General features: G+C 51.0%; 2 protein-coding genes across 2 annotated transcripts; one reads left to right on the top strand and one right to left on the bottom strand.

Annotated features, from left to right (window-relative positions):
- Positions 1-207: 207 nt before the first annotated feature.
- On the top strand, positions 208-7,814 carry CHRNB2 (cholinergic receptor nicotinic beta 2 subunit). The gene is made up of 6 exons (XM_060137400.1): positions 208-271; positions 1,483-1,628; positions 1,804-1,848; positions 2,267-2,376; positions 3,152-4,124; positions 7,447-7,814. Exons 1-6 carry the CDS (start codon positions 208-210, stop codon positions 7,615-7,617), a joined length of 1,509 nt encoding a protein of 502 aa, XP_059993383.1. The 3' UTR covers positions 7,618-7,814.
- Positions 7,815-13,111: 5,297 nt separating this feature from the next.
- On the bottom strand, positions 13,112-24,823 carry ADAR (adenosine deaminase RNA specific). Its single transcript, XM_060137387.1, has 10 exons — positions 24,712-24,823; positions 21,140-21,287; positions 20,626-20,797; positions 20,219-20,312; positions 19,469-19,591; positions 19,043-19,176; positions 17,206-17,388; positions 16,598-16,710; positions 16,081-16,208; positions 13,112-15,899 (listed from the first exon to the last, which is right to left on the bottom strand). The coding sequence occupies exons 1-10, from the start codon at positions 24,798-24,800 to the stop codon at positions 15,662-15,664; spliced, it is 1,422 nt and encodes a 473-aa protein (XP_059993370.1). The 5' UTR covers positions 24,801-24,823; the 3' UTR covers positions 13,112-15,661.
- Positions 24,824-25,845: the final 1,022 nt, after the last annotated feature.

The raw sequence follows: 25,845 nt of genomic DNA, 5'->3' as shown, positions 1-25,845 counted from the left end.
TCGCAACCAGCTCTCTGAGCCCTGGGAACCGCCGTGGCGGTCGGCACTGCAGCACCAAAGGCTGCGAGCACAACCTGGGCTCAGCTCCAGCTGGGCGCGGGCGGTGCGGGAGCGGCTTCAGCACCACGGACAGCACCCCGCCCGCGGCCCTCCGGCCTGTGGCGCGCTTCGGCAGCTTTAGGCGAGCCGGCGAGCTATGCCAGAGGCATGGCCTGGCGCTCGGGCCCCATGGCGCTGCTCCTCAGCTTTGGCCTCCTCGGGCTGTGCTCAGGTAAGGACAAGTCGCCGCGCTCTGTCTCACTCAGTCTCGAAGGTGTACGGGAGGGATCCCTAAGGCGGGGAGTCTGTTAGGGGTTAGGGAAGAGACCCCTGGACGGCAGGGAGTACCTGGGAGACTGAACTGGGAGGAGGACATACCTGAAGTGATGCTGGGAAGAGAGGGCAACCCGGGCAGGGGTGGTGGAGAGGGTGTGGGCACAGAGAGGAAGGAGGGAGGGGATCTCCCCAGGCTATCTAGGGTGGAAGGAAGGGGAGAGTCTGATTGCAGCTGAGATGCCATTTGACTTCTTGTGAAACATTATCTCAAGAAAATCTACCTGGTTCCGCACCCTCCCTTGGCTCTCCATCATTTTCTGTCCCTCATATTGGACTCCAAAGGGGCAAGGCAGGAGGGGGAAAGAAGCAACTTCTCAACTCTCTTGTAGGGTGGGCAGGAGACTCGGAAGGGAAGAAGCTCTGCCAGGCGGAGGGCCAGGGAGGAATCTCTGAGGGGGTGGGGTGCATTCGTGCAGGGTTGCAGAAGGAGATAGAGTGTGTGGTGGGGCAGGTACAAAGGGAATATACAACTAAATGAGCTTTCCATACCCGCCTGCAATCTCATGAGAGGTGGGCTGCCATAGGTGCGCAACTTGGGACTAAATATATGCCCTGACCCAGAGCTCAGGCAGCCCAACTATTCTACTCCAACCCAGTACCTGTGGGGGGAGGGGGTCACAGCCAGTCACATGTAGAGGCACATAGTGTTACTTGCACACATAGATGGGCACAGACTGAGGAGAAAGGCTGAATGGTGGGACATGAATAACTGTTCCCCTCTCACCACCCTCCAGAACCTTCCTTGAATTGTAGGTATCTTCTAGGGGAAGTCATGGAGACAGAAATGTCAATTCTTTTGAAACCACCCTCTGAGACCTTGCAGGAAGAGCAGGGTCTCCACTAATCCTTGCAGAATGGGTTCTTAGTGGGGGACTGTGGGGGGCTGACTGGGCTCCTTGGTCAGTGGTCTCAGAGAGGGACTTCTCTATGAGGGGCCTCTGTGGGGTAACCTAAGCATTTTGCTATATATTCTTAAGGATGGGGCTGTGGGAAGCTACAGCCTCCTGTTTGGGCCTACGTTGTACCACCTGCCTAGGGAGAGTGGGATCCTGGGTGGGACCTCCTTGCCTATGTACTTACCTCTTGCCCTCCACCCACACTACCCAGGAGTCTGTGGTACAGACACAGAGGAGCGGCTGGTGGAGCATCTCCTGGATCCTTCCCGCTACAATAAGCTTATCCGCCCAGCCACCAATGGCTCTGAGCTGGTGACGGTACAGCTCATGGTATCACTGGCCCAGCTCATCAGTGTGGTGAGTGAAGGTCCCAAACTCTCTGCCCAGCTACTGAAGTCAGTGTTTGTGCTTATTCTTCTGGAGTTCCCAAGGCTTGGGGAGGTGGGGGAAGGAGCCTGGGTGGTGTAGTGGGACCACAGGCTTGAGGGGTGGGGGTGGGGCACTTCTCAGCAGCTTCTCTTCTTCCCTGCAGCATGAGCGGGAGCAGATCATGACCACCAATGTCTGGCTGACCCAGGTTAGCACTCTTCCTGTCCACACCCCTGGGCTTCTCTTTCCTCCTTGTTTTTGAGGGGGGGGGAGGGGCATGTGCTTTTCCCTCTTTTCATGTCCTCAAGAGAGGCAGAACTTTAGACTCTGGAGCCCTAAATAACTGGATTTGAATTTTGGTTCTTCTACTCACAGCTCTGTAACTTTGAATATGTTCAACTCGGCAAGATCCATTTTCTCATTTGTAAAACGTAACTTCTAATATCTTGGCTTGGCTATGCAAATTAAACGAGAAGACACTTTTGCTGGGCAGAGAAGTCACTGTGGGGATGCAATGACTTTTCAAAACTTCCTCAAGCCAGATAGGCCTCCTCTTGTCCCTGTCCTTGACCTTGAGCCCCTCCCAGGGCGGAGGTTGGTGCTGCCTCCCTCTCTCCCTTTCCCAGGAGTGGGAGGATTATCGCCTCACCTGGAAGCCTGAGGAATTTGACAACATGAAGAAAGTTCGGCTCCCTTCCAAACACATCTGGCTCCCAGATGTGGTCCTATACAACAAGTAGGTAACCCTGGAGGGATGGGAAGGCTGGAGGAGACCGTGGGAGTACTCAGGTCTTGGGGAAAGGAAGTTAGCTCATGCTGGGGGACAGAGGGACTTTTCATTGGCAACGACAAGTCACTACCCAGACAGACCCAAACCAGTGAGGTATAATGTGGACAGCCAAGGTAACTTGGGCCATGGCCAGCTCCCTCTCAGCCAGTTAGGACTCCCAGTGTTTGGAGCTGCAGTGGCATAAAAACGAGGATTGACAGACTCCAGTGCCTGAACTGATGCAAGAATAGGCCTTCCAGGAGGATTGGGGAGGGTCAAAGAACTTGGAGATCCCAGTTTCTCCTCCAGGTTCCAGCCCCTCTCCTGAAATAATCCCTCTTATCTCGAAGACCCAAAACCACTAGTCCATAGCCACTAGGGACCATCTCCTCCTCCCACCTGCCCCTGTCCCTCTCCATTAGTTGGGGCTCCTCACTCTGGCCTCCCTGGCTCCCCTAACTCCTCCACCTTCATGTGGAGCAACCAGCTTACAGAATGCATGACAAGTAGCAGATATGCCTCCCCTCTTCATCACCCTCTTCTGTCTCTGAGGCCTCTTCTCCTCACCAACCCACCCAGATCCCCTTCTTGTTCAATTCCTGCCCCTCCTCCCTAGGCCCCTGGATGGCTACCCTCTTCCCATATATCCCTTTGGCTTTCCTCTCTTCCCACTCAGGGCTGGGTTGATGGGTGGGGTGGAGGAATGCTTAGGCCAGGGCTGACTGTGCTCATCCCTTGGCAGTGCTGACGGCATGTACGAGGTGTCCTTCTATTCCAATGCCGTGGTCTCCTATGATGGCAGCATCTTCTGGCTGCCGCCTGCCATCTACAAGAGCGCATGCAAGATCGAAGTAAAGCACTTCCCGTTTGACCAGCAGAACTGCACCATGAAGTTCCGCTCGTGGACCTACGACCGCACCGAGATCGACCTGGTGCTCAAGAGTGACGTGGCCAGCCTGGATGACTTCACGCCCAGTGGCGAGTGGGACATCGTCGCGCTGCCGGGCCGGCGCAACGAGAACCCGGACGACTCCACTTATGTGGACATCACGTACGACTTCATCATCCGCCGCAAGCCACTCTTCTACACCATCAATCTCATCATCCCCTGCGTGCTTATCACCTCACTAGCCATCCTCGTCTTCTACCTGCCCTCCGACTGCGGCGAGAAGATGACGCTGTGCATCTCCGTGCTGCTGGCGCTCACCGTCTTCCTGCTGCTCATCTCCAAGATCGTGCCACCCACCTCCCTCGACGTGCCGCTTGTAGGCAAGTACCTCATGTTCACCATGGTGCTTGTCACCTTCTCCATCGTCACCAGCGTGTGCGTGCTCAACGTGCACCACCGCTCACCCACCACGCACACCATGGCTCCCTGGGTCAAGGTCATCTTCCTGGAGAAGCTGCCCAAGCTGCTCTTCATGCAGCAGCCGCGCCACCGCTGCGCCCGCCAACGCCTGCGCCTGCGGCGGCGCCAGCGCGGGCGCGAGGGAACCGGCGCCGTCTTCTACCGCGAAGCCCTGGGGGCAGACTCCTGCACGTGCTTCGTCAATTGCGCGTCTGTGCAGGGCTTGGCTGGGGCCTTCGGCTCGGAGCCGGCGCCGGCAGCTGGCCCCGGGCGCTCCGGGGGGCCGTGTGGCTGCGGCCTCCGGGAGGCGGTGGACGGCGTGCGCTTCATCGCGGACCACATGCGGAGTGAGGACGACGACCAGAGCGTGAGTGAGGCGCGGGGACTCGGGCGTGGGATGCGGGCTGCAGGGCCCTCGGTGCCTGCGCAGACAGACACCGAGGAGCTAACGGGAGTGCAGGATGTGGGCAGTGAGAGTCCGGCCGGGGCCTGTGGGCCTGGGCGCTGGCATGGCCTCTTCTCTGACTTCCGGGAGGCGGCGCCGCCTAAGTGGCGGTTGGTACAGGATGAACTTGCGGCTTCCTGAGGACTAGTATCCAGGGCGAAATGCCTCGGCTGGGGCATCGTGAGTGTCGTTAGTGTTGGGAGGGTGGCCAGGAAGTGGAGGAGGCCCTTCTGGGTTTGCAGCTGGCCCGTGGCTCTGACCCCAGACACCCTCTCTGCCGCTTGTACTCCCAAGCCCATGTTGTTAACCTGCATCTCTTAGCACAAATAGAGATGAGTCCTTTGTGTGCCCCGCGTCGGGGGTCAAAATTGAGGGCTGTAGAAAGTGTGTATGGGAGGGGTGGCGGTGGTTAAGAGGTTCCACCGGCTGCTGGGAAGAGCACAGAGTCCTGAATCAATATCCTTTTCCTGCTCTTCTGGGTCCTCAGGGGATGCCCTTGTGAAATATTTATGGAGGTGGGGGCAGGTGGAGGCGAGGGTTTTTAAGACCCACTCTGAGCTTTCTGCACACTGGTATCTTTCTGCAGTGACTCCCAGAAGGGGAGCACTGAGCTAGGGGATGGGGGGGGAAGATGATGGGTTGACTTCCCCCCACTTTCGGCTGTGGCTGGCCCCATCCGGCAATCAGTCTTTGGGTACCTGGCTGGTTCCAGGCTGTGACTTAGCTGTTGCTCTGGTGATTGGCCATGTTTCCACTGGATTGCAGCCATTCCGGCTTGGGGGATGAGGAAGGGTGGGCTCCTGCACTACCGGTTTTTTTTGTGGGGGGGGGATGCTTCAGAGCCTGGTGTTTCTATTCCCTGGGAGGGCAGGAGCTGAGGCTTGAGCTAAGGAGCAAGTTATGGTCCTGAAGGAAGAAGAGAGGGACCAAGTCATGAGGAAATGGGGCGGGAGCCTCAGGTGGCTGAGGCCAAGTGGGAGATGCCGGTGGTGCAGGGGGTTGACCGGCTGCGTCACTGCCTCCGCCTCCCCCACAGCAGTCCACTCATGTAATGTGCATTTACTGAGTTAGGTGATGAGGATGCAATGACCTACCTTCACAGGCATCTCAAACTTAACATGTCCCAAACTGAGTGCTTAATCTACATCCCCACCACCAACTTGCTCCTCCTCCAATCTCCCCATCTTTTAGTAAATGACATCACCATCCACCCAATGGTTTAGACCAAAAACCTGGAGTCATCCTTGACTCCTCTCTTTCTTACGTCCCCCACCATCCAAATCATCAGAAGTCCTGTCCTGTGGAACCAACCTCCAAAGAGATTTTCAGCTTCCTTCTTTATTCACCATCTCCATGCTGCCTCCCTAGCTGTAGGCCTCCATCAGCTGTTGCCTGGACCAGGGCAGAGACTCCTAATGGTCTCCCTGATTCAGTTCTCGTGCTTCTCCACCCAAACACACAGTGTCTCCTGTGCACTTTGTGCCATCTCTCCCCTGCTCAGGTCACTGGCTTATCTGCTCAACTGTTCTAAGCCAGCTAAGCTCTTTCCTGACTCAGGACCTTTGCACAGATTGGTCCCTCTGTTTGGAATTCCCTTCTTTTTTTCCTTTTAAAAATTATTATTAATTTTTGCACTACTGTTTAAGAGTAAGTTGTGGACATAGTGATCCTTTATCCCAAATACCTCAGCTTTTCTCTCCTGAGAACAGAGATATTGTCTTGCATAACCCAGGCTCAGTGATGCAATTCAGGAAATTTAGCATCAATACAATACCTTTATCTGATATAAAGTCCATACTAACATTTTTTCAGTTGTCTCCATAATGTCCTTTGTAGCATCACCCCCACCTCAATCCAGGATCTTGAATTCCACTTTGTTGTTCTGTCTCTTTAGTTTCCTTCAATCTGGAATGGTCTTTCATGGCATAAACATTTTTGAAGGGTACAGGCCAATCGAAGGTCCCTCGGTTTGGGTTTCTCTGATTGTTTCTGATTGTCTCAGCTGGCTCCTTCTCACTTATCAGATCTTAGCTTAGGGTGTCACCTCCTCAAAGAGGCCTCCCCAGATCACACCCTGAATTATATCTCCCCCTCCATTTCTTCGTCCTTTATTTCCATATAGGCACCCACCAATGTGTAATTATTTTATTTTTACTAATTTTGTGTCCATCTCCCTCAGGAGACTGTAAACTGCAGGATGTGTTTGTCTTGCTCTCAGTCACATCCCCAGTGCCTAGCATGGTGCCAGGTACATAGGAGGCACAAGTGTGACATGAATGAGCCATTATTCAGCTGCTGACTGAAGGAAGGTGCACAGTGCCTCATCCCATCCCCCCAGCTGGCTGGGCTACAGATGAACACGTGTACAAAGGTCCAGACTCAGGCCGGAGTGGAGCAGCTCTGAGTGGAGGCCAGGCCTCCTGCAGACCCTGTGACTGGCTCCCAAACCCACAGAGGTTATTTTCTTCTGGACGGGTTTGTTTACACCTGAGATCTAGTCCTCACCCTCTGGGGCTGTTGGATGGGGCTCCCCAGGCAGTCATATAAGGAGTGAGGGCTGCAGAGGCAGCCATTCATTCACTAATTCAACACCCGTTTACCGGAACCCTGTGTTTGAGATGCTGGGATTACAAAGATGAATCAGATCGGGTCCCTGTAGTTTAGGAGCTCATAGCTTAAGTGGCGGAAGGCGGGCGGGAGAGGAAGGAGGGGCCAGGCATACAAATTGAAATGACAATACAGTGCAGTAAAAATACCGTGATAAGACGTGTACATAGTGCTGAGGGAACCCAGAGGAAACAGTGGTTCATTCTCATTAGGGGGATCAGGGAAGCCTTCATAGAAGAGGTGACATTTGATTTAGGCTTTGAAGGATGTGTAGGAGTTCACAGGTAGCGATAGGGAGGACTGGAGTTCTAGACCAAAAGGAAACCCAAAGGCACAGAGACCTGAGAAGACAGGCTGGAGTTTGGTAAGGCTGGGTCAGAGGGTGGAAGATAGGTGGTTGGCTCATATTTGTCCTGGGTGGGTCTTGATTTTAGACTTGGGAGTTTGGGTGGCTGCTGAACGCAGTGGGGCCACTGGAGGCTTTTAAGCAGGCAAGACTGGGGCCATGCTTTGGAAAGGTCACTCTGGGGTCGTGGAGTGAGAGGAGTGATGTGTGGTGGAAGCTGCTTCTACCTGCTCCACTCCCCTCCCAGATCATGTGATTGATACCTGGGTCTCCTTCCTCTCCTCTGTCCAGGTGAGTGAGGACTGGAAGTATGTCGCCATGGTGATCGACCGTCTGTTCCTTTGGATCTTTGTCTTCGTCTGTGTCTTTGGCACCATCGGCATGTTCCTGCAGCCTCTCTTCCAGAACTACACCACTGCCACCTTCCTCCACGCAGACCACTCGGCTCCCAGCTCCAAGTGAGGCCCTCCCCAGCTCCATGCTCCTTCACCCCTCTGTTGAACAGTAGTTTTGGGTCGAGGAGGGATGAGTGAGCTACGAGGAAGAGGGGCGCTGCCCCCACAGACCCATCTTTTCACTTCACCTGGAGCCCGCCCCCCTGCCAGCGCCAACCTGGAGGCTGGACCAGCTGCGTCGTGTTCTGGCTGCTCTCCTCCTCTTGTACCAACCCAGGCACTAGTGCTGCTGGTTGAGCATGAAGGCTGAGAAGTGGAGGATGGAGTGGCTGGAGGCTTCCACCTTGAGGAAAGTGTGATGGGGAAGGGGCCAAGAAGGGGACAGAATCAACAGCTGCCTCCAAGTCATGGGAAAAGGGAGGTGCATGGGGGCAAGACAGGGGCTCCGACTCCGTGCTGGGCTGGCCTGACACAATGGCAGATCGGAAGGGAGGAGCAAGGGGAGAGAGGCCTGGGTGCGACCTGATGTCTGTCCCTGCTTAACTGCACAGCAGCTAGCTGGGTGGGCCTCACGGCAGCCAGGGGTTCCTGCTCAGAGGTTAGCCTGGAGCTGAGGTCGGAGTCCTGAGTGAGGCTTCCAGCCCAGTCCCACAGCCCCTTGCTTCCAAGGGCCCCAGAGTTCAGCCCCAGGTCCCCTTCTCCCAGTGAAGATTCTTCCTAGACTTCCTTTCTTGCTCAGGCCAGGGTGTGGGGGGCAAGGCTGGGTGTTAGGGGAGCCCCGGAGTTCTGAATCTTTGGGTGACCTGCTTGAGCTTAAGGGCCAAATTCTTGAACTGTGCGAGTTGAAGTTCACAGGCTGTTCCTCGGCTGCAATTTGAACCGACTGGTCATGGGAACGAGTAAACTAAGGACATTAGCTGTAAGCAGACCCAGACCTCTCGCCCGCAGCAGAGCAGGCCGGGCAGGAGAGGGCTGCCTGTGGAGGCCAGCCCAGCAGGGTGTGAGTGCCCAGAACTCTGCCACGTCAGCATGGCTCCTGCCCCCCTACTTCTGTTCCTGGCTCCATCCTTCCTGCTCTGGCTCCTCCTCTTGCCCCGCCCAAGCAAACCTGAGCAGGGTTGAAGCAGAGCTTCGGATGGACAGGTCTGCTACTGCCGGTCTGCACAGCAGACTGTACACAGAGCCCAGCTTTCGGCTTCCTGTCCTGTGGGTCCCTGGAGGGTGTATCCCGACGCTGCTCCCAGGGGCCAGCTGGAGGCCACCTTGCCTGTTAGCCCAGGAAACAGACCTCTTCAGGGATCACCTGCCTTGGCCCCCGCCACGTGACTGGCTCTGATCTGTGGTCCCAGCCTGGGCTCAGTGCTGGGCCAGCGGGGTCACAGAGGGGTCCGTCTGCCAAGCGCACCTGAGGGGCCTGCCCACCACACCGTGCTATTCTCTGGAGCCTGGCTGGACGCCTGCTTCCGCAGGCACCTCGGAGGTGCGGAGACAGCACAGGCACAGAGCGCTGGACAGGGAGCAGAGTCTGAATTCCTGTCCCCGCTCTGCCACTTACTCTCAGCCATCCTGAGCAATTCTGGCTAGGCCTCAGCTTCCTCATCTATAAATCGGGGATAGTAAGGCCCTCTTTGTGGGGTTGTTGTGAGGCAGGAGTGATGTTTGTGAAAAAGCCCAGGGCTGTACCTGGCGTAGAGTAGATGCTTCGTGAATGTCAAGTCTGAGAGGTGGTCAGAGTTGACGGGTATGGGCTTACCTGCCTTGTCATGTCACTCTTCCTTCCAGACCCACCCATACCCTGGAGCAGATAGCCCCCGGAAACAGGGATGGGGTCTGGGGGAGCTGGAGCCGGAGAGGAGCAACACAGGGAATGCTGGGGTGAGCCTGACAGGTGGGCTGCCCTCTGGAGCCTCTTCAGCAAAGGTTCGTTCCATTCCCGGGCTAGGCTCAGGCTCCGGCCTCCCTTCTGGATCAGCTCCTCTTGACTCAGGTGTGTGCCCAGGCCCCCAGGTGATCTAGTCCCGTACTGGCTGTGGAGGAACGCCACTGGGACATGAAGCCAGCAGCTGTGAGAGATGTGCTTCAGCGCATTTCCCCACCTGCCGGAATGGGCTGGCAGACATCTCTTCTGGGGGGTGAGTGTCTCGGCACCATGGAGACTCCCTTCTTCTAGAACAGCAAATGGAGAGTTGCCTCTATTATGGCTGGACCCACCTCGGACTCACAGCCCTGAGGAAACATCCCGGAACCCGAAACGGCTAATGAAAAGGAACCCTCCCTCTGAAGGGTAGGTGCTGGCCTGAGGCCCTCCTGCCCAGCTCTCCCGGGTTCCTTGCCAGGGTCTAGGCTGCTAGGGAGGCCCCATCAGCTGTTGCTATGGCTGGACTTGCTTTCAGTACTTCCTGTAATTGGCTGTCGTCCGAGTAAGTCACCAGACAGTGCCAGAGGGGCTGCTGGAGAGCAGCTTGTCCAACTCCTCGCCATGGCCCCCCCGACACACAGGGAAGTGGAGGCCCAGAGGTTGTTTGCTGGCTGACCTTGTACAAGCACTTAACTCTGAACTTGCTCATCCTCATCAGTGACGTGGGGATGACAGCTGGCTGAGGGCTACAGCAAGGATGGGAGGGACTGATGGAAGGGGTTAGCCGGGCAGGGTCCCTGGGGCAGTACCATTCCCTCCATCTCTGGGTGCAGCCCCTAGGGGACCACGCCAGTGGGGAGGAGGGGAGGATGGGTGGAGGAAAGAGGGCTCAGGCAAGGTGTTACCACGTGTCAGTACAGACTTGGAACCCTCAAGGGTGTTGGGAAGCTTTGGAGAACCAGTCTCTTCTACTCTTGGGTCCTCCGTCCTCTTCTCTTGGTGTTGTCAGGGAAGCCTCTTGGCCCCTTCCATGGGGTGGGGCAGGGCATCTCTGGAGAGAATGGGGTACCCAGCTGAGCTCCAGGCCAGGACTGAAGGCCCCAGATCTGAAGAGGGAGGGAGAGATACTGGATTGGCACCCAAGCAAGGTGGGCTTGGGAGAGGGCAGTGAGGAAACAGTTGGGATCATCTCCATCAGAGATGAGAAGGCCACAGGCCATCTGAGAACCACTTCTTGTTTGAAAAAGAGGGTATGAGAGACTGCTTTTGACGGCTGGAACTGCGGCAGGAGGAAGGCAGTCTCCTGGCAGCGAGGTGTCTAATACTGGAACAGCTGGTACCAAGTTATTGCAGATTTAAAAGCAAATAAGACACGGGCAGCCCCCAGCTGGCATTTCTGTGGAGGAAGGCTATCTGTGCAGAAAGGGCAAGGCCATTTCCCTCTAAGGAAACAGGGAGGATGTGGGGCTTTGACTCCTGTTCTGCTTCTCCCAATCCCAGTATTAGCTGCTGTGCACAGTGGCCTGCTCTGGGCCAGTTGCTTCGGATACACTGTCTTTACCCCTCACTGTCCTGCAGGGAAGGGGCCCCTGTTGACAGAAGAAAAGTGAGGCACAGAGAGACCAAGAGATAGCTGGTGCGTAGTGCTGGACCTGAAACCCAACACTGATCCCAGAGTCCACGCTCTCTGTGGCCTTTGAGGCAGGGAGGAGGAGAGCTCCTTGGGAGGGAAGTGAGGGGCATTCAGCGTCTTCTCTGAAATCTCTCCCCACTCAGTTCCAGCCGTCACCCTCTGCTTGTAGGCAGAGTTGGGCTGGCGTCACAGCATCCCTCACAAGCCAACTGGTGCTGGCCAGTCGCCCACCCAGACCAGACAGAGAATAAGCAGCCACCCTTCAGTATTCATCCCAACAGGTCTCAGAGGTCAGTGTGACAGTCACATGGTTCCTAAGGGACTGTTGGTCTAGGAATCATTAGAACACCTCACTCACCCACCTGCAGTGCCCCCATCTCTCCCACACTGGCCTCGGCTGCCCCCGTCTGTGCTCCTGGAATATTTGCACTGACCTAGCCCACTCCAGGCCAGACTCATTAGGAACTCAAGATTCTCATAAAGAAAGTTGTTTCCAAAGGTGTCATATCTCTCTGTTACATCTGGGGGGCAGAGGTGGGGACGGGGGCTGGGGGGTGGGGACGTCCTCTCGGGCCAGGGTTGAATAAGGGAAGGGAGAATATTGGGGAAACTGGACTCATGAGAGGTTAAGCACATCGCACGAATCTAAAGAAAAGATCAGTGGTAACATCAATGATTGTGATTTGTAGCCTGACAAGTCCATTCATCAGATGGAAAAGATAGGGCCAAATGGCTGCGCCTAGAGTAGACAGAGCCCAGAAATAGCTCCTGGGGAGGCCCTTTGTAAAGAAGGGGCCCTGGAGGACAGGGCACTTGAGGCCCGGTCTCCTGGAGGGATGGCTGGGGACTCCTCGCACAGCCCCTGCACTCTGCAAAGTCAGGGCTGTCTGTGTGGAAGGCACTCCTGCTCCTGGAACATGGGTTTGACCCGGGCCCACATCCTGGAAGCAATATTAAATGGTGGGCCCCCGAGATGAAATGTAGGGTGAACAGCAACTGCAGTGCTGAGCTGAAGAAAACCCCTCTTGTGCTCCCGTGGGGTAGCCTTGCTTCCCAGCCCACCCAGAGCTCGGTGGCGGGGGGACAGTCTTACGTCACACACTCACTGTAGGTATGGAAGAAACGGTCCATTTTCTACAAAGCCTGGATACTACATTTCCCTCCAGGTGGGACCAGATGCCTGGGAACAGAGAGGACAGAGATGCTCGAGGCTCCAGGTACCTCACGGTAGGCGGAGACACTGTCCTTCACTGTCTGTCAAAACTGTCCAGCTCACCAGGTACTGTATTTCAACAGACTGTGACCGACACCCATGCAGAGTTCTGGTCCTTATTTAATGTGCCCCCCAAACATGTCGCTGGCCCTCCTGGCCTCAGTTGTTCCATCTGTATTGTGGATGAAGAGGGAGGTTTCACTGCGACTTAGGAAGCCTCACTGTCAAATATTTCGTGTCCTCTGGTATGGTATTTTTACAAGGTCAAGGAAGAGTCTTGTAGAAATCCTGGACTAAATTGTAATCTGGAAAGTGGTGCATATTCTCTTTGAAATCAAGACGGAGAAATATTCTGGATGCCATCTATGAAGTAAAAAGCAAATGGCCTGTCTCCTAAGACTGCAGCCAAGCCAGTTCTGGTCCAGGCTGCAACTTGCACCTCCCCGCAGGCAAAACAGCTGGGAGCGGAAGGCTCTAGAAACCCCTCAAGGAGAGCCGGATTTGCGTATGTGATTTGTGGTGTGGTCTCAAGGGACGCTTTCCTACTCTGGGCCTTGAAATCTTGCACAGCAAGTCTCTGGGGACAAGATATTTGATGGTGGATCTGATGGGGAAGGGGGGCTCTGGACCTGGGGAAGTAATTAAAGGTTGTCTGATACACTCCAACACACCGGACACAAGCTCACCTCCTAGGCAGCCCCTTTGAAATGGCTCCTCTCTGTTGGCTGAGGGAGACCCTCTCCTCAGGTTCTGTGTCAGATGCAGGTGGTGCTCTTGCCAGAAATCCCAGAACCACGGCTCCCTCTGTCCCCACTTTCTCACCCCCCAAGAAACCAAGACTTGAGGTTTTCTAACAATTCAGATTCTTCTTTTTTTTTATTTACGAGGAATGTATATTGTTAGTCACTTTTACCAAGGGACACATAAAAGTGGAATCATAAAACTGACTGCACCCATCGTGGCACCCAAGTCTACGCTTGGGCTCTTCCCCACTCTGCTCTTGGAGTTACTACCAAGACCCCCAAAACCAGCAAAATCCCTTCAACATGAGTAAAGGAAATAGCTTGAAGCAGTGACAGTTTTTACAAGTGATTATTCAAAAAATGCACAATAGCCACAGTTCAGACAAATCAACTACAAAGATCATTAAAAAAAAGAAAAAGGTCTTGCTTACTAAAAACAAAGATTGGACGAAAAAGTGAAGAGAACACTCTAGGTGGGAGTTCTGCCTCTGTCCCATGTGACTCAGAGGGGCAGGGGTGGGCACGGCCGCGCAGGGCCTGACACAGGCTTGTTTCCAGCAGATGCATGGGTACAGGGAAGCCTTGCTCTCTCCCTACAACAGAAGCTGAATACTGTAAGTTTGCTAGACAAGATCTTGGGGCAAGCAGGGGCTCTGACCTTTTGAGAGTGCCCGTGCTCCCGGTTAAAGAAGAGGCAGCCGAGTCTGAGCTCTGCAGGAGATTCCAATGCCCAAGACGGTCCACAGGGGCCGAACATGCCGAGGAATCAGTAGGTGATACCCTCTAGCCTGAAGAACTAGGGAGATGAGCTGCCTCCTGGGGCAGGACTGATTTTGTGTGCCATCAGGTGATTCACAGGACTTGGGGGCAGGCCCCTTCCCCCCGAGAAGACAGGCACGGTTTCCCTCCTAGTTCCTTGGGACACTTTGGTGTTCCGCAAAGATATCCTTAGTGTATTTAAAGACTTACGTTTTCTCACTTTGGTCAAAAGTACAGAGAGAACGGTAGCCACAAGAATAAATGTGTGGATGCGGATGTATCCACCGCTGAAGAGGTGGGACAGACGGGGGGGTTAACTAGTCAGGAGCTTGCGGGGTGTGGGGGAGGACGGAAAATCGTCTGAGGGCACTGGCTCGGCATGTTCACAGATACGATAGAGGAATCATCCTGAGGGAAGAGGCAGGCTCAGGCCTGGAGGGGGCAGGGCCTCTGTACTTTTCTTGAGCATGTCTGGCTGGCTTAGGCCCAGAGCCAGACCCCACAGAGAGTCGAAGGCTCTGACAAGAGTCCACAGTACCTTGAGGTGTAGACCAAGGGTCCCATCTCACAGAGTTTTAGGACAACCTGCCCTTTCACCTAGAACTACTGTTGAATGTCAACCCTATAAAGATTCCCTAGCAGGCAGGGAGACCTCAGGTCTGTGACCCGCCCACAAACAACCTTCTGAAGCTATCAGGCGAAACAAAAGCACTTGGTTAATCAATGGCAAATGACATCTGACTTTTAAATCTGTGCAATTACAGGTTATCTGTAGCTGTTAGGAATCAACATTTACAGCATTCTTTTTAAAACTCCCAATTTACCCATGACTTAATCACCTTCCCTTGGTGTCACTGTCATAAGAAACATGCTGGGTGGAACAGTGATCTGACCCAACATGATTTTTTGCCCTTATTCCTGCTAGGTCCTGATTATCTGAGCAGAAATGATTTACCCTCTAGGATTTATCCTGGGTTTTTTCCTACCAGTTGGTTGGGGTCTGTGGCGCTACTTCCCCCATTGGTAGGACAAATTCCTAGCAATGCTTTAGGAGGGACAGCTGGGAGCTTGGCAACATTCCAAGACATGTCTGCTTCCCCAGGAAGTGGTCTGTGTCACCTCTGCAGGGCAGACTTCCCCTATTGCTCGGGCAACTCCTTTAGCCCCGTCTGGCTGGTCCCAGCCTTCCCTGCCACCTGCGGAAGGGATGCATGTCCCAGGCAGCAGCCTGCCCTGCCTCTGGGCCCCTCCCAAGCCAGCTAAAGTGCACGATCTGAAGGTGACTGAGCATTATCTGCAGATTCTGATCACGCTTGGCACTGGTAACAAGCTGACTGCCGTTTTAAACTCCTGCCCTTATCAATGTTTCACCAAATTCTTTAAGTTCACCTCCTTACCCTCTTGGAGGAAAAGGTAGAACTTAATGATCATGAAGAAGGAATCTCAGAAGGGGAGGAGGGGAAGCAGAGGGGCCTCAGAAGCCACAAATGAAAAATCATCAGTCCCTGGCATGATTCACACTGTTGACTGGAACCTAATCGAGACCACAAGAGGTCAGTGTAGCAAACACAAAGGGGACGGAAACAGGAAAAAACGAAGAAGGAAGAGGAAGTGGGCGCAAAGAAGGAACAACCCCTTCCCTCTGCCCTTAGGTTTCTACCCCTCTGCTTGGGAAAAGAGAAGGGGGATGGCTAGACCTGGCCTAGTAATCCCAAAGAAAGCAGGAAAAACAGGAACCCAAATTTCTCAGTGTTACCAATTGTGGTTCCATTTAAAAACAAAAACAAAACAAAACAAAAAGGAAACCAAAAACCAAAAACCCTTGACCAATGTGATGAGGAATGCTACGACCTCTCTCTCTCACCCCAGTGTGAAACACCCTGACCCATCAGTCACCGGATCACACTACACTGGGCAGAGATAAAAATTCTTTTCCTCCTGGGGTTTGCTTATCCAGTTCCCGTAGCCCATGTCCTTCAGACTTTTTTTGAAGTAGTTCTTGGCTATCTCGTAGTCACGGGCAGCTTTCTTGGCTTCACCATAGGAGAGTCTAAGTAGATCCCTGCGGTACCGGAAGGAGCAGAGCTTCTTGAATAGAAGGAAAATGTTCTTTTTGGAGACCCGGGATAATTCATTCCGTGGCCTGGAGAAACGAAAGCACTCACTGTTCACCTGGGATGGAATAGGTGGAGACACTGATGGGGAGGAGGGGCATGGGTGCGTGTGGCAGCTTTTAAGCTCCGGTGTTTGGCAACATGACACCCCCTTGGGGCTCAGGCCAGGACGCCTGGCTCTGCTTTTGCTGTGCTCTCTCAGCTCCTTACCCATCCACGGTGCCTCTGGTCCCATCTAGGATCTCTAGGTCATAGCCGTCAGCCAAACACCAGTTGACGCTTGTCTCCTTGGTCTTCCCGGATTGCCTCTTGGAATCGTATACACTGACTCGGCCAACCTAGAAATTCCAGGAGCAATGGGAGAAAGATGGAAACCTTTCAAGAAAAAGCTTCTGAAGCAGGGACTCAAGACTCATAGGAAAGAGGGAGTTGTGGAGTCATGATCTTTCCCCCTTATCTAGGATTCTGTTTGGCTAAGACTCAGACTGTACTAACTCGACCTCAATTCGAATGAATTCCAGACTAAAAGGAGGAAAGCCCTTGGCATTCAAGAGGAGGAATTCCAGACTAAAAGGAGGAAAGCCCTTGGCATTCAAGAGGAGGAAAGGGTAAGTTCTGGGGAAACGAACTAAGGCTGCCCTTGCCCACACTGTACGTTTTTGCTCTGCTGATAGGATTACTTGAAAAGGAGAAAACGTCAAGGGAAAAATGGATGGGGTTATAGCACCTTGGGGTGGTTGACAATGAAGGGATGTCGGAGTCCATCCTCAAACGCACTCCCATCTCTTGTCACACGACAGCAAATGGCACGGGTCAGATGCCCTTGGCTGAAAAGGTAACCTGGGTACGAAAAAGAAACGCACACACCTGTGTTTGCACCAAATGCTGTGAAGTGGCAGAGGCATGTGGGGAGTGTGAGGGTACAGACAGAGTTGTCAAGACAGAGAATCAACTCCCTACTTAGGAAGCACCTTCTAACTGTGGCTGCCCAGGATATACAGGGATCATCAAACATTTAAGCACAATACATAAGGTTCCAGGTAAGGCCAAGGGCTGAGGAGAGCAAGGAACTCAGACACTGCAGTTTTAAGCTGCTGTGTTTCTTTAACTCATCTTGAAAAGACTTGGCTGGCATGTCGTTACCTAGGCTCACTGCCTAAACCAATCTTCCCATCACAGCAGACCAGACACTCAGAATCAATCACTAACCACTGCATCGAGCACACTCTGAAAAGGGGAGACGTCATGTTGGCACCTGGCAACGAAGCATGCAGTTTGCTGGGATTTGGGCACCAAAATGACAGTCCAGTTTCAGCTCTCAAGACAGGTCCTTACCCAGTGTGACGGATTTGAGATACACAGGCTGCAGGAAGTGGGTCAACAGCGCCCCCTGCAGGCCGAGCACGTTCCAACGCAGGATCTTGTCACTACAGGACATGGTTCGGAGTCTCTCCCCCAGCCGAATGCCATCCCACGTGGGCACAATGTCACTGGACTCCACTGGGATTGTGCCTTCTCCTGGATGAGAGACTTGGGTCAGACCCGAAGGGCCCTTGGACTGAGCCCCTCCCTGGCGTGGTGTTTCTGCTTCTTAGACTCGGGCCAGAGGCTACTCACTCATTCGTTCTTCATATTATTTCATAGCACCTACTATGTGCTGGGCACTAAGCTTGGTGCTGGGAAACAATGGTGAGCAAAACCAAATAAGATCCTTACCTTCCTAGAACGTTTATGGGGGTGAGGGGATAGAAAGGGAATGGAGCAGACACTAAACACGTAAGTCAACACACATAAGAATTCTAGATGGTTCTGAGGGAGCTATGATGGAGGACAGCCAGGGGAACCTCCTGGGATAGGACTATCAGGCGGGCTGAGACACGAAGGAGAAGGAACAGCTGAGAAAGAGTGTTTCAGACACAGAGAAGAGCAAAGGCCCTGAGGCAGCAGGGGGTTTAGTTGTTGAGAGAGCTGACAAAGAGCCGATGAGGCTGAAGCACAGGTGAATGGCATGTTTTGCTTTTATGTGAAGTGTGGTGGGAAACCACTATGGGATGATGGGCTTTTATGTGAAGTGTGGTGGGAAACCACTATGGGATGGTGGGCTTTTATGTGAAGTGTGGTGGGAAACCACTATAGGATGGTGGGCTTTTATGTGAAGTGTGGTGGGAAACCACTACGGGATGGTGGGCTTTTTGTTTTTAGTGAGCTTTACTGAGATATAATTCACCCATTTAAAGCATATACTTCAATAATTTTTAGTATATTCACGGAGTTGTGAACCATCACCACAATCAATTTTAGAACATGGCATCACCCCCAAAAGAAACCTCCTATCGTTAGAAGTCAGTACTTCCTTCCTTCTTATGGACAAATAACATCCCATTGTATGGATAGAACTCATTTTGTTTATCCATTCATCAGTTGATGGACCCTGGGGTTGTCTCCACTTTGGGGCTATTACGAACAATGTTGCTATGAACGTTCCTGTATTAGTTTTTGTGTGGATATATGTTTTCATTTCTCTTGGGGATGTTCCTAGGAGTGAGTTGCTGGGTCATATGGTAGCTCTGTGTTTACACTTTAGGGTTCTGAGCAGGGAAGTGACATGATCTGTGTTTGAGGGTCACTCTGATAACTGTAGAAGGATGGCCTGAAGGGAAGAGGAGTGGATGTGAGGAGACAGTAGGAGACATTAGAGGACAGTGGAGGAGTGGGAGCTGGCAGACATGGTGGAGAACCGGCAGCCAACTAGTCAGGAGGGGAGCCGGGCACTTGGCGTCCTCCAGTCAACATCTCAGGCTTGGTTCTGCATCATTTTCTTTCCATTTTCTCCAACCTTCCCTGAGGTGATCCCATCCATTTCCATGGCTATAAAGATCAACCATAGGAGGAGGACTCCCAAATTCTTATTTCCAGCCATTGCTCTCCTCTGAGCTCTAAGTGGGTACTTCTGCCTCCTATTTGATTTGGAGATCTCCCCAGCTACCTAATTCAAAATGGAATCTTGATCTTCCTACAGATCTTCTCTGACCTACATCTTGCCTCTCCCTGGAAACAAGACCCTGGTACCTCAGCAACTAATGGCAAAAACTTGGCAGCCGTGCCCTGGCTCTGGTACGGGCCTGGGGCTTCGCAGAGCCTTCTGGTGGGAGAGGGAGGACGTGTCACTCACCGTTCTCTACCTTGGTGCGGAGCTTGCCTTGTTTGGGATTCTCAAAAACAGGGTAGTGTCGGGAGTCTGTGCTCTCCACAGCACGGTCGCTACAGGACTTGTCAAAGAGGGCACCATCGCCACATGGGGCCGTGCTGCAATACAGGGGCATCTGTTAAAACCCACCTGTGCAGATATATCTCTCCAGTTTCCTGGGGCTCAAGAACAGCTTGATGTGGGAGAAAGTAGGCTTCTGAAGCCTACTACGGGCTGCCGGAGTGGGTAGAAGCACATGTGAGTCACTCCACACTGAGGTGTGGACCTCAAACACAGAGCCAAGTGTGGCCCATCGAACAAGCTCTGATTTACGGACCAGGAGAGCATTCAGACACCCAGCTCTGGAAGCCTGGCAGGGCTGGCTCTAGTGCCAACAGAGACTGTACAGACCTGATATAGAGATGGAACGACACGGTCTTTTTTATTTGGAGCTTTTCTCCTCCCTTAGCAGGCTCAAATATACTATCCTTCGCAGTCTGGGGGTTGTACTTCATTAACTCGCTGTAGAGAAACCTACAAGAAGAAAGTCTGGTTAAGAAGATGGATTCTGGAAACAGCAGTTGCTTCTATAATCTGATCCCAAGCAAGGACAAGGCTTAACAGTGCAGACCTTTCAGGGTTTCTCAGGTTGAAAGAGTTGGTGGGAAATTCTCCATGGGAGACCTCAGCATTTCTTAAAGCTAAGTTAGCCTTTCAGGTCAGTTCCATTTCTGCCAAGAGCTTCTCGCTCTGGCAGCTGCAGGGATTCTAGGGCAGAACAAACTGATTCAAGGACTATAGGAGGCTGTTGCTTCTCTCCTTTCATAAATTAAAGAAAAAGTGAACTGGAGGGGAAAGCTGGCAGGGCAATGGGTTTGTTTGTAGGTCCTCAAATGGAGATGGAAGGCTTCCTCATCCCTACAGCACTGAAGATCAAGAAGTCATCGTGTGCTTTTAAAAAAGGGCTTGAAGCAGAGTTGGCAGAAAAAGAGCTCTTCAACAGTAGGCTGAGTAGGGGCATGCAGCCGGGTCACAGAAGGGACTGATTCCGTAAGACAGGTTCAAATGGATGGACAGGTGAGGCAAAGGCTGACACTGCAGGGTCGAGGACCTGCCCGCCAGGTGGGTGTCAGAGCCGCCACGCCCTGCGATCTCACTCACCTGATGAAGCCTCTCCGGGAGATGATCTCTGCGTGGCAGTCATTGACGGTTTCTCCCTTTAGGCTTAGAGAATCTCCTTTCACACAGCGATTCCCTGGGAAGGCAGTTAAAGCAAATGTGAAATTTCCAAAGGAAAACGATAATGGATAGGGTAGATAGAGGCTGTTTGTTCTTAAAGCTTGAAGGCAGAAACAACCTCAATTGATCAGATCCTGACTCCTGTATTCTTTTCACTAGGAAATAAGAATTCATTCCCTGCTCTGAATTAACTGTAGCTAAAATGAAATACAAGAAGCGTCTTCTCTCTGCCTTCAATTCACCCACACAGGACCCCAGGAGAGAATGAGGAGGTGCTTCCAGTCACTACGGGGGTTGGAGAGTTGGGACACATTTCAGAGCCCACTTACCTGTCCCCAAGCTGACCACGACACCCAGGTCTTCAGAGTCTTTCTTCATGATGATGGCAGCCAGGATCTTGCGGCCAAGCAAGGAGGGCTGGAAACTGTTGGTGAGAGCATTGAAGCACCGGTGGCTCAGCATGGCTATCTGGTCGTGGAAGGTGCTGCCTGTGAGAGGAAGCTGTGGGGACAGGAGGCCATGTCAGGGCCACCGAGCCTCGTCTATGTCCACCATGTTTCAGAGTGGGCACGGAGGTCGAGTTCTACTGGACTGGTGGGTCATCTTTCCCCCTCTCACGTCTAGTGTCCCAGTTTCTAGGTTCTACTGAGGCTAATATTAAAGCCGAGGAATAGTTCACATGATGGCAAGTTAAGAGCTGACTCCACCCAGACAGGAGTTAGCAGGACCCCCAAAAAGGATAGCACCAAAAGTAGACGTCTTAACTGTCTTTGGCTGTGCTTCTGGGGACCTTGAGAGGAGGAGCATAGTTCTTCTGAGACTGGCCCCTGTCACTGGGGTTACCTCTGTGAAACCCATGCGCTCTGCCTTCTCGTCCTCCCCAATCAAGACGCGGAGGGCCGCATCTGCTGCTTCCTGCTTGCCTTGCTTCTTGCTGTGTGCGCAGACGGCTGGGAACCAGCGACCCCCAACTTTTGCTTGGTAAACGAACCTTGGGGATGAGAAGCAGGGAATCAAGACAAGCACCTTACCCCGACAGCTGCTCCAGAAAAGGGCTGGTTTCGCTCAAGATGCGGCCAGTCTTGCCAACACGTGGCCCCATCACTCTTGACAGCTCTGTTCCTAAGGCAGCATTTCCCAGACTTCGGATATTCATGAATCACAGTGTGATTTCCGCTAGATCCAGATATCACCTGGAGTATTACTTACTTAATATTTTTCTCTAAGTTGACTCTTTTAAAATGTAAACACGTTTTAAAAGGACACTTCATATCACTGCTGTAAATGGAAAATGAATATCACTTGCCATAAACTGAAGGTGGCTGTAAAACTGACTATGATAAAAATCATGTTTTAAATTCTGACAAGACTCTATTGCTTCTAAAGGCTCTAGGCCTGTCTTTTATCATAGTTTAGCAAGTATTAGGGAGGGTTTAAAGAAATACTAACACCACGTGTGGACTTTCTTAACTAAAGCAAAAATGAGAAGGGAATAACTTTCTCCCTGCTTGCATCACTTTTTTAATGCTCTGTCTGATTTTTTAAGTACCTGACTCCATTTCTTCATTCATTTCCTGATTAGCTCAAGAGGACTTAACCTGGAGAAGTCAGAGAGTCAAGGTCAGCCTTAGCTCAGGGAACCACACCTTTATGAGGAGTTATTTTTCGATTCCTGGAGGCCTTGCGATGGCTAAGGGGAGTGGAGTGTACCCTGGGCACTGGTGGAGCAGGGAGGCAGGCAGTGCTGCTGAGAAGCCCTGCAGTTCCCCTCCCTTCCTGGCTGGGGATCTCCACAAACACATCAGAACATGATGGAGCAAAACAGCCTGGGCAGCTACCAGACAAGGTTTCAAGAATACTAGCTTTTAACCAGATCCTAATCTGCTTTGGGGAACCCAGCTTTGGATAATCCAACTGCATACAACAAAGGTTTCAGTAGCAAGATTTATCCATCAGCTCAGGCAGTGAAAGGAATCAATCTTTATGTTCAGCCATACTGAGCTTCTCACTATCCCTTGCTTATCCTAAGTAGCTGAATGCCTTTGCCTCTTTCTTTGATGGTGCTGACTGGTTTGTGCAGGCCAGTGGGTTAACGTTCAGCGAAGCAAAAGGACAGCGACATGAAAAGATGTTGAAGAGAGGGGATGGGGGCCAAACCATGTAGGATCTTGACCTGAAGGATCCAGGAGAATTTCATGAGTGTTCTGTGTTTGAAGAGAGTATGAACTCTTATGCACAAAGATATACACATATATCCATATATCCATACACACAAATATATATACATATGTATATATATAAAATAAAGTTTGTTAATTGTGCAACTAGAATCCATTAGAGCTGCATGGTCCAATGTGATAGCCACTGGCCACACGAGGCTATTAACTTTAATTAAAATTCAATACAACTAATAATTCAGTTCCTCAGTCACACAGCCGCATTTCAAGTGCTCAGTAACCACATATGGCAAGTGGTTAGCCTTTTTAGTGGAATGCTGGGGACAAGAGCCCAATTGGAATGAATTAAGGAAGTGAAGACAATGAAGACATTGACTACAAACAATTCTTTTGAGAGGTTTGGCTGTGAGGGGAACAGAGAGATGAGGTGGTACCTGGAGGGAGATGTGGGGTCAATGGAAGGTTTTTAGAAGATGGGCACGGGCATGTTTGTAGGCTGATGGGAATGATCCAACAGAGGGAGCAACTGATGATGAGAGAGGGAGATAACTGAAGGAGAGGACGAGAGGGAAGGGATCCAGGGCACAGGAATGGGAGGAAGGATGCTTCCTGCATACTGGTACAGATGTAATGTACAGATGAAGTAGGAAGGTGGATTTGGTGATGGGAAGGTAAGGTGTTTGTCATTTGGTTATTGCTAATTTCTCAATTAAGTGTGAAGTAAGGTCATCAGAGTGAGAAAGAGGGGTTTTGTGGAAATTTGAAGAAAGAGGCAAAGGTCTGAAATGATTTTCTTAGAGTAGAAGAGAAAATGTAGTACAAAAAAATAGTAGGAAAAATGCCGGGGGTTTCCCTGGGGCTCCAGTGGTTAAGACTCTGAGCTCCCAATGCAGGGGCCACAGGTTTGATCCCTGGTTGGGGAACTAAGATCCCACATGCCGCATGGCACGGCCGAAAAAAAAAAAAATGCCAGGAAGAGGACAAAAGTGGGGGTGGGGGGCAAGTGACACTCCCTTACTTAAAACCCTTCAATGGCTCTCCAGTGCTTGTGTGGCTGGAGCATAACATGGCCCACCCACAAGGTCGACCCTCCAGTCTCATCTAGCATCAGGCCTCCACTGTGCTCTCTGCTCCACCCATACTGGCCTTCCTGCAGCTCTTTACCAGCTCTGTGGACTTGGGGGTACTATCTCCTTTGCCTAGAACCCTCCCTCTCTCTTGATCGTCCCTAAGATCTCAGCTTAGGCTCCACTTCTCAGGGAAGCCCTCTCCCCTCTTCTTATTGAATCAAGTCATGCTATGTAGATTCTCACTGCATCATGTAACTCAAGCTCCTTATAATACATATCAAGTATGAGATCTTAAATTTCTTACGTGATTATTGATTGATGTCTGACTCCTGTTCTAACAAATACAATGTCCTCTATAAATATCTGTTGAATGAATAAAGTAGGGAGACCAGGAGACTACTGCCTGGTTTAGGTGAGAGAAGACAGTGGCTTACCTGAGAGTGCTGACACTGGAGGTGGAAAGAGGAGGAGGGGATCTGGGACAGAAACTGTAGGTTCAATAAGCAGAACTTAAGGATGGTTTGGCTGAAGGGGGTGAAGGGGACAGGGGAGATGGTCCCCAGGTTTCTGGCATTTTACTTAATGTGGAGCCTACATATTCCCTATTAGGAATGTGCCTGGGTCACTTATCTTTTTAGTTGATGTTGCAAATAGGGTATTCTCTACTACGTTTTCTAACTGCTTATTACTGTATACAGACAAGTTCTTGACTCTTATACATCACTTTGTAGTCCCCTGCTCTCCTAAATTCTCCTTTGTCTCTAACATTTCTTCAGTTTTCTCATGAATATTCCAGGTATACTATCATATCATCTGCAAATAATGATAACTTTACCTCCCCTTTCCTCTCTTTACACTTACTTCTTTCTCTAAACTGACTGCATTAGCTGGTAATTCCAGAATGATATTAAATGACGATGACAGTGGCATCCACATCTTCCTCCTGACTTGAATGGGAACAGTAATAAGTAAGCTGCTGACTTTGGACTTCAGACTTGTACTTTTATCATGTGAAGGATGTATTCAATAATTTCTATTTTCTTAACAGCTTGGTTTCTTAATCTGAATGGATGCTGAATTTTACTACACACATTTTTGGAATCTCTGGAGATGATCATGTGGTGTTTCTCCTTTGACCTATTAATGTGGTAAATAATAAATATCTTACTGTAGACTAGTCTTTGCACTACATTGAGATACTATTTTTCGCATTTTAGAATGCTCATGGTGTAGAGGAAGAGATTCTTTATACATCATTGGTGGAGGCAGAAACTGGTATAATTTCACTGGAAGAAAGTTTGGCAAAATTTACCAAAATTTTAAATGCACATATACATATTATTCATTGCAGCCTTATTTATAATACCAAAAGTTTGGAAACAATTCAAGTATTCATCAGTAGGGACTGGTTAAATAAATCATGATAAACGCCGTACACTGGAACACTATACTTTGTAGTTATATAGAAAGAATATAAAGTTACATGAAAAATTTTCTAAGATAATACTTTTACGTGTAAAAAGCAAGCTAGAAATCAATGCATATATGTATTTCTGTGTAACAAAAGGGGGGAATATAATTGCTTGTATTTATATAAAGATACTCTGGAAGGATGTATAATAATGTAAAGTTACTACATGGTGTGTGTGTGTGTGTAAGAGCTGGGTCAAAGTGAGAATGAGCTTTTTATATTTTTATTTTTGAATAATATTTTTTATTTTGCATAATCTATTACCTATCAAAAAAACCCCTTAAAAACCAATGTACACGACTCATGGCCCAGAAATTCCACTCCTGAAAATTTATACTATAGACAAGTTTGTACATGTAAGCAAAGACATACAGTACAAGGATATTCACTGCAGGAGTGATTCTAAGAGTAAGACCAAAACCAACCTGAATGTCACCGGAAGTTAGTTAAATAATTACACATGGTGGGGCTTCAAACAGAAATAACAACATTTTCCTTCTTAAACTAGTGTCCATTTTAAGAAGACCTTTTACATCTCGTTTGATAAAGCAATTTAAAAATTGTAAGCATCTATTCAATAAAGCATTATGTGGTAGATATATACATGCTTATTTGTAATGACCTCTAAGACACACTGGTAAGTAAAGGAGTCAAGGGGTAGAACAGAAGATTATGATATATACTTACTTTAAAAAACAAAGAGAGGGCTTCCCTGGTGGCGCAGTGGTTAAGAATCCACCTGCCAATGCAGGGGACATGGGTTCAAGCCCTGGTCCAGGAAGATCCCACATGCCACGGAGCAACTAAGCCCATGAGCCACAACTACAGAGC

This window comes from Lagenorhynchus albirostris, chromosome 2, assembly GCF_949774975.1.
Source record: "Lagenorhynchus albirostris chromosome 2, mLagAlb1.1, whole genome shotgun sequence".
Classification (NCBI taxonomy): domain Eukaryota; kingdom Metazoa; phylum Chordata; class Mammalia; order Artiodactyla; family Delphinidae; genus Lagenorhynchus; species Lagenorhynchus albirostris.
The sequence above is the reverse complement of the archived record's forward strand: the minus strand, read 5'-3'. Positions and strand labels throughout refer to the sequence as shown.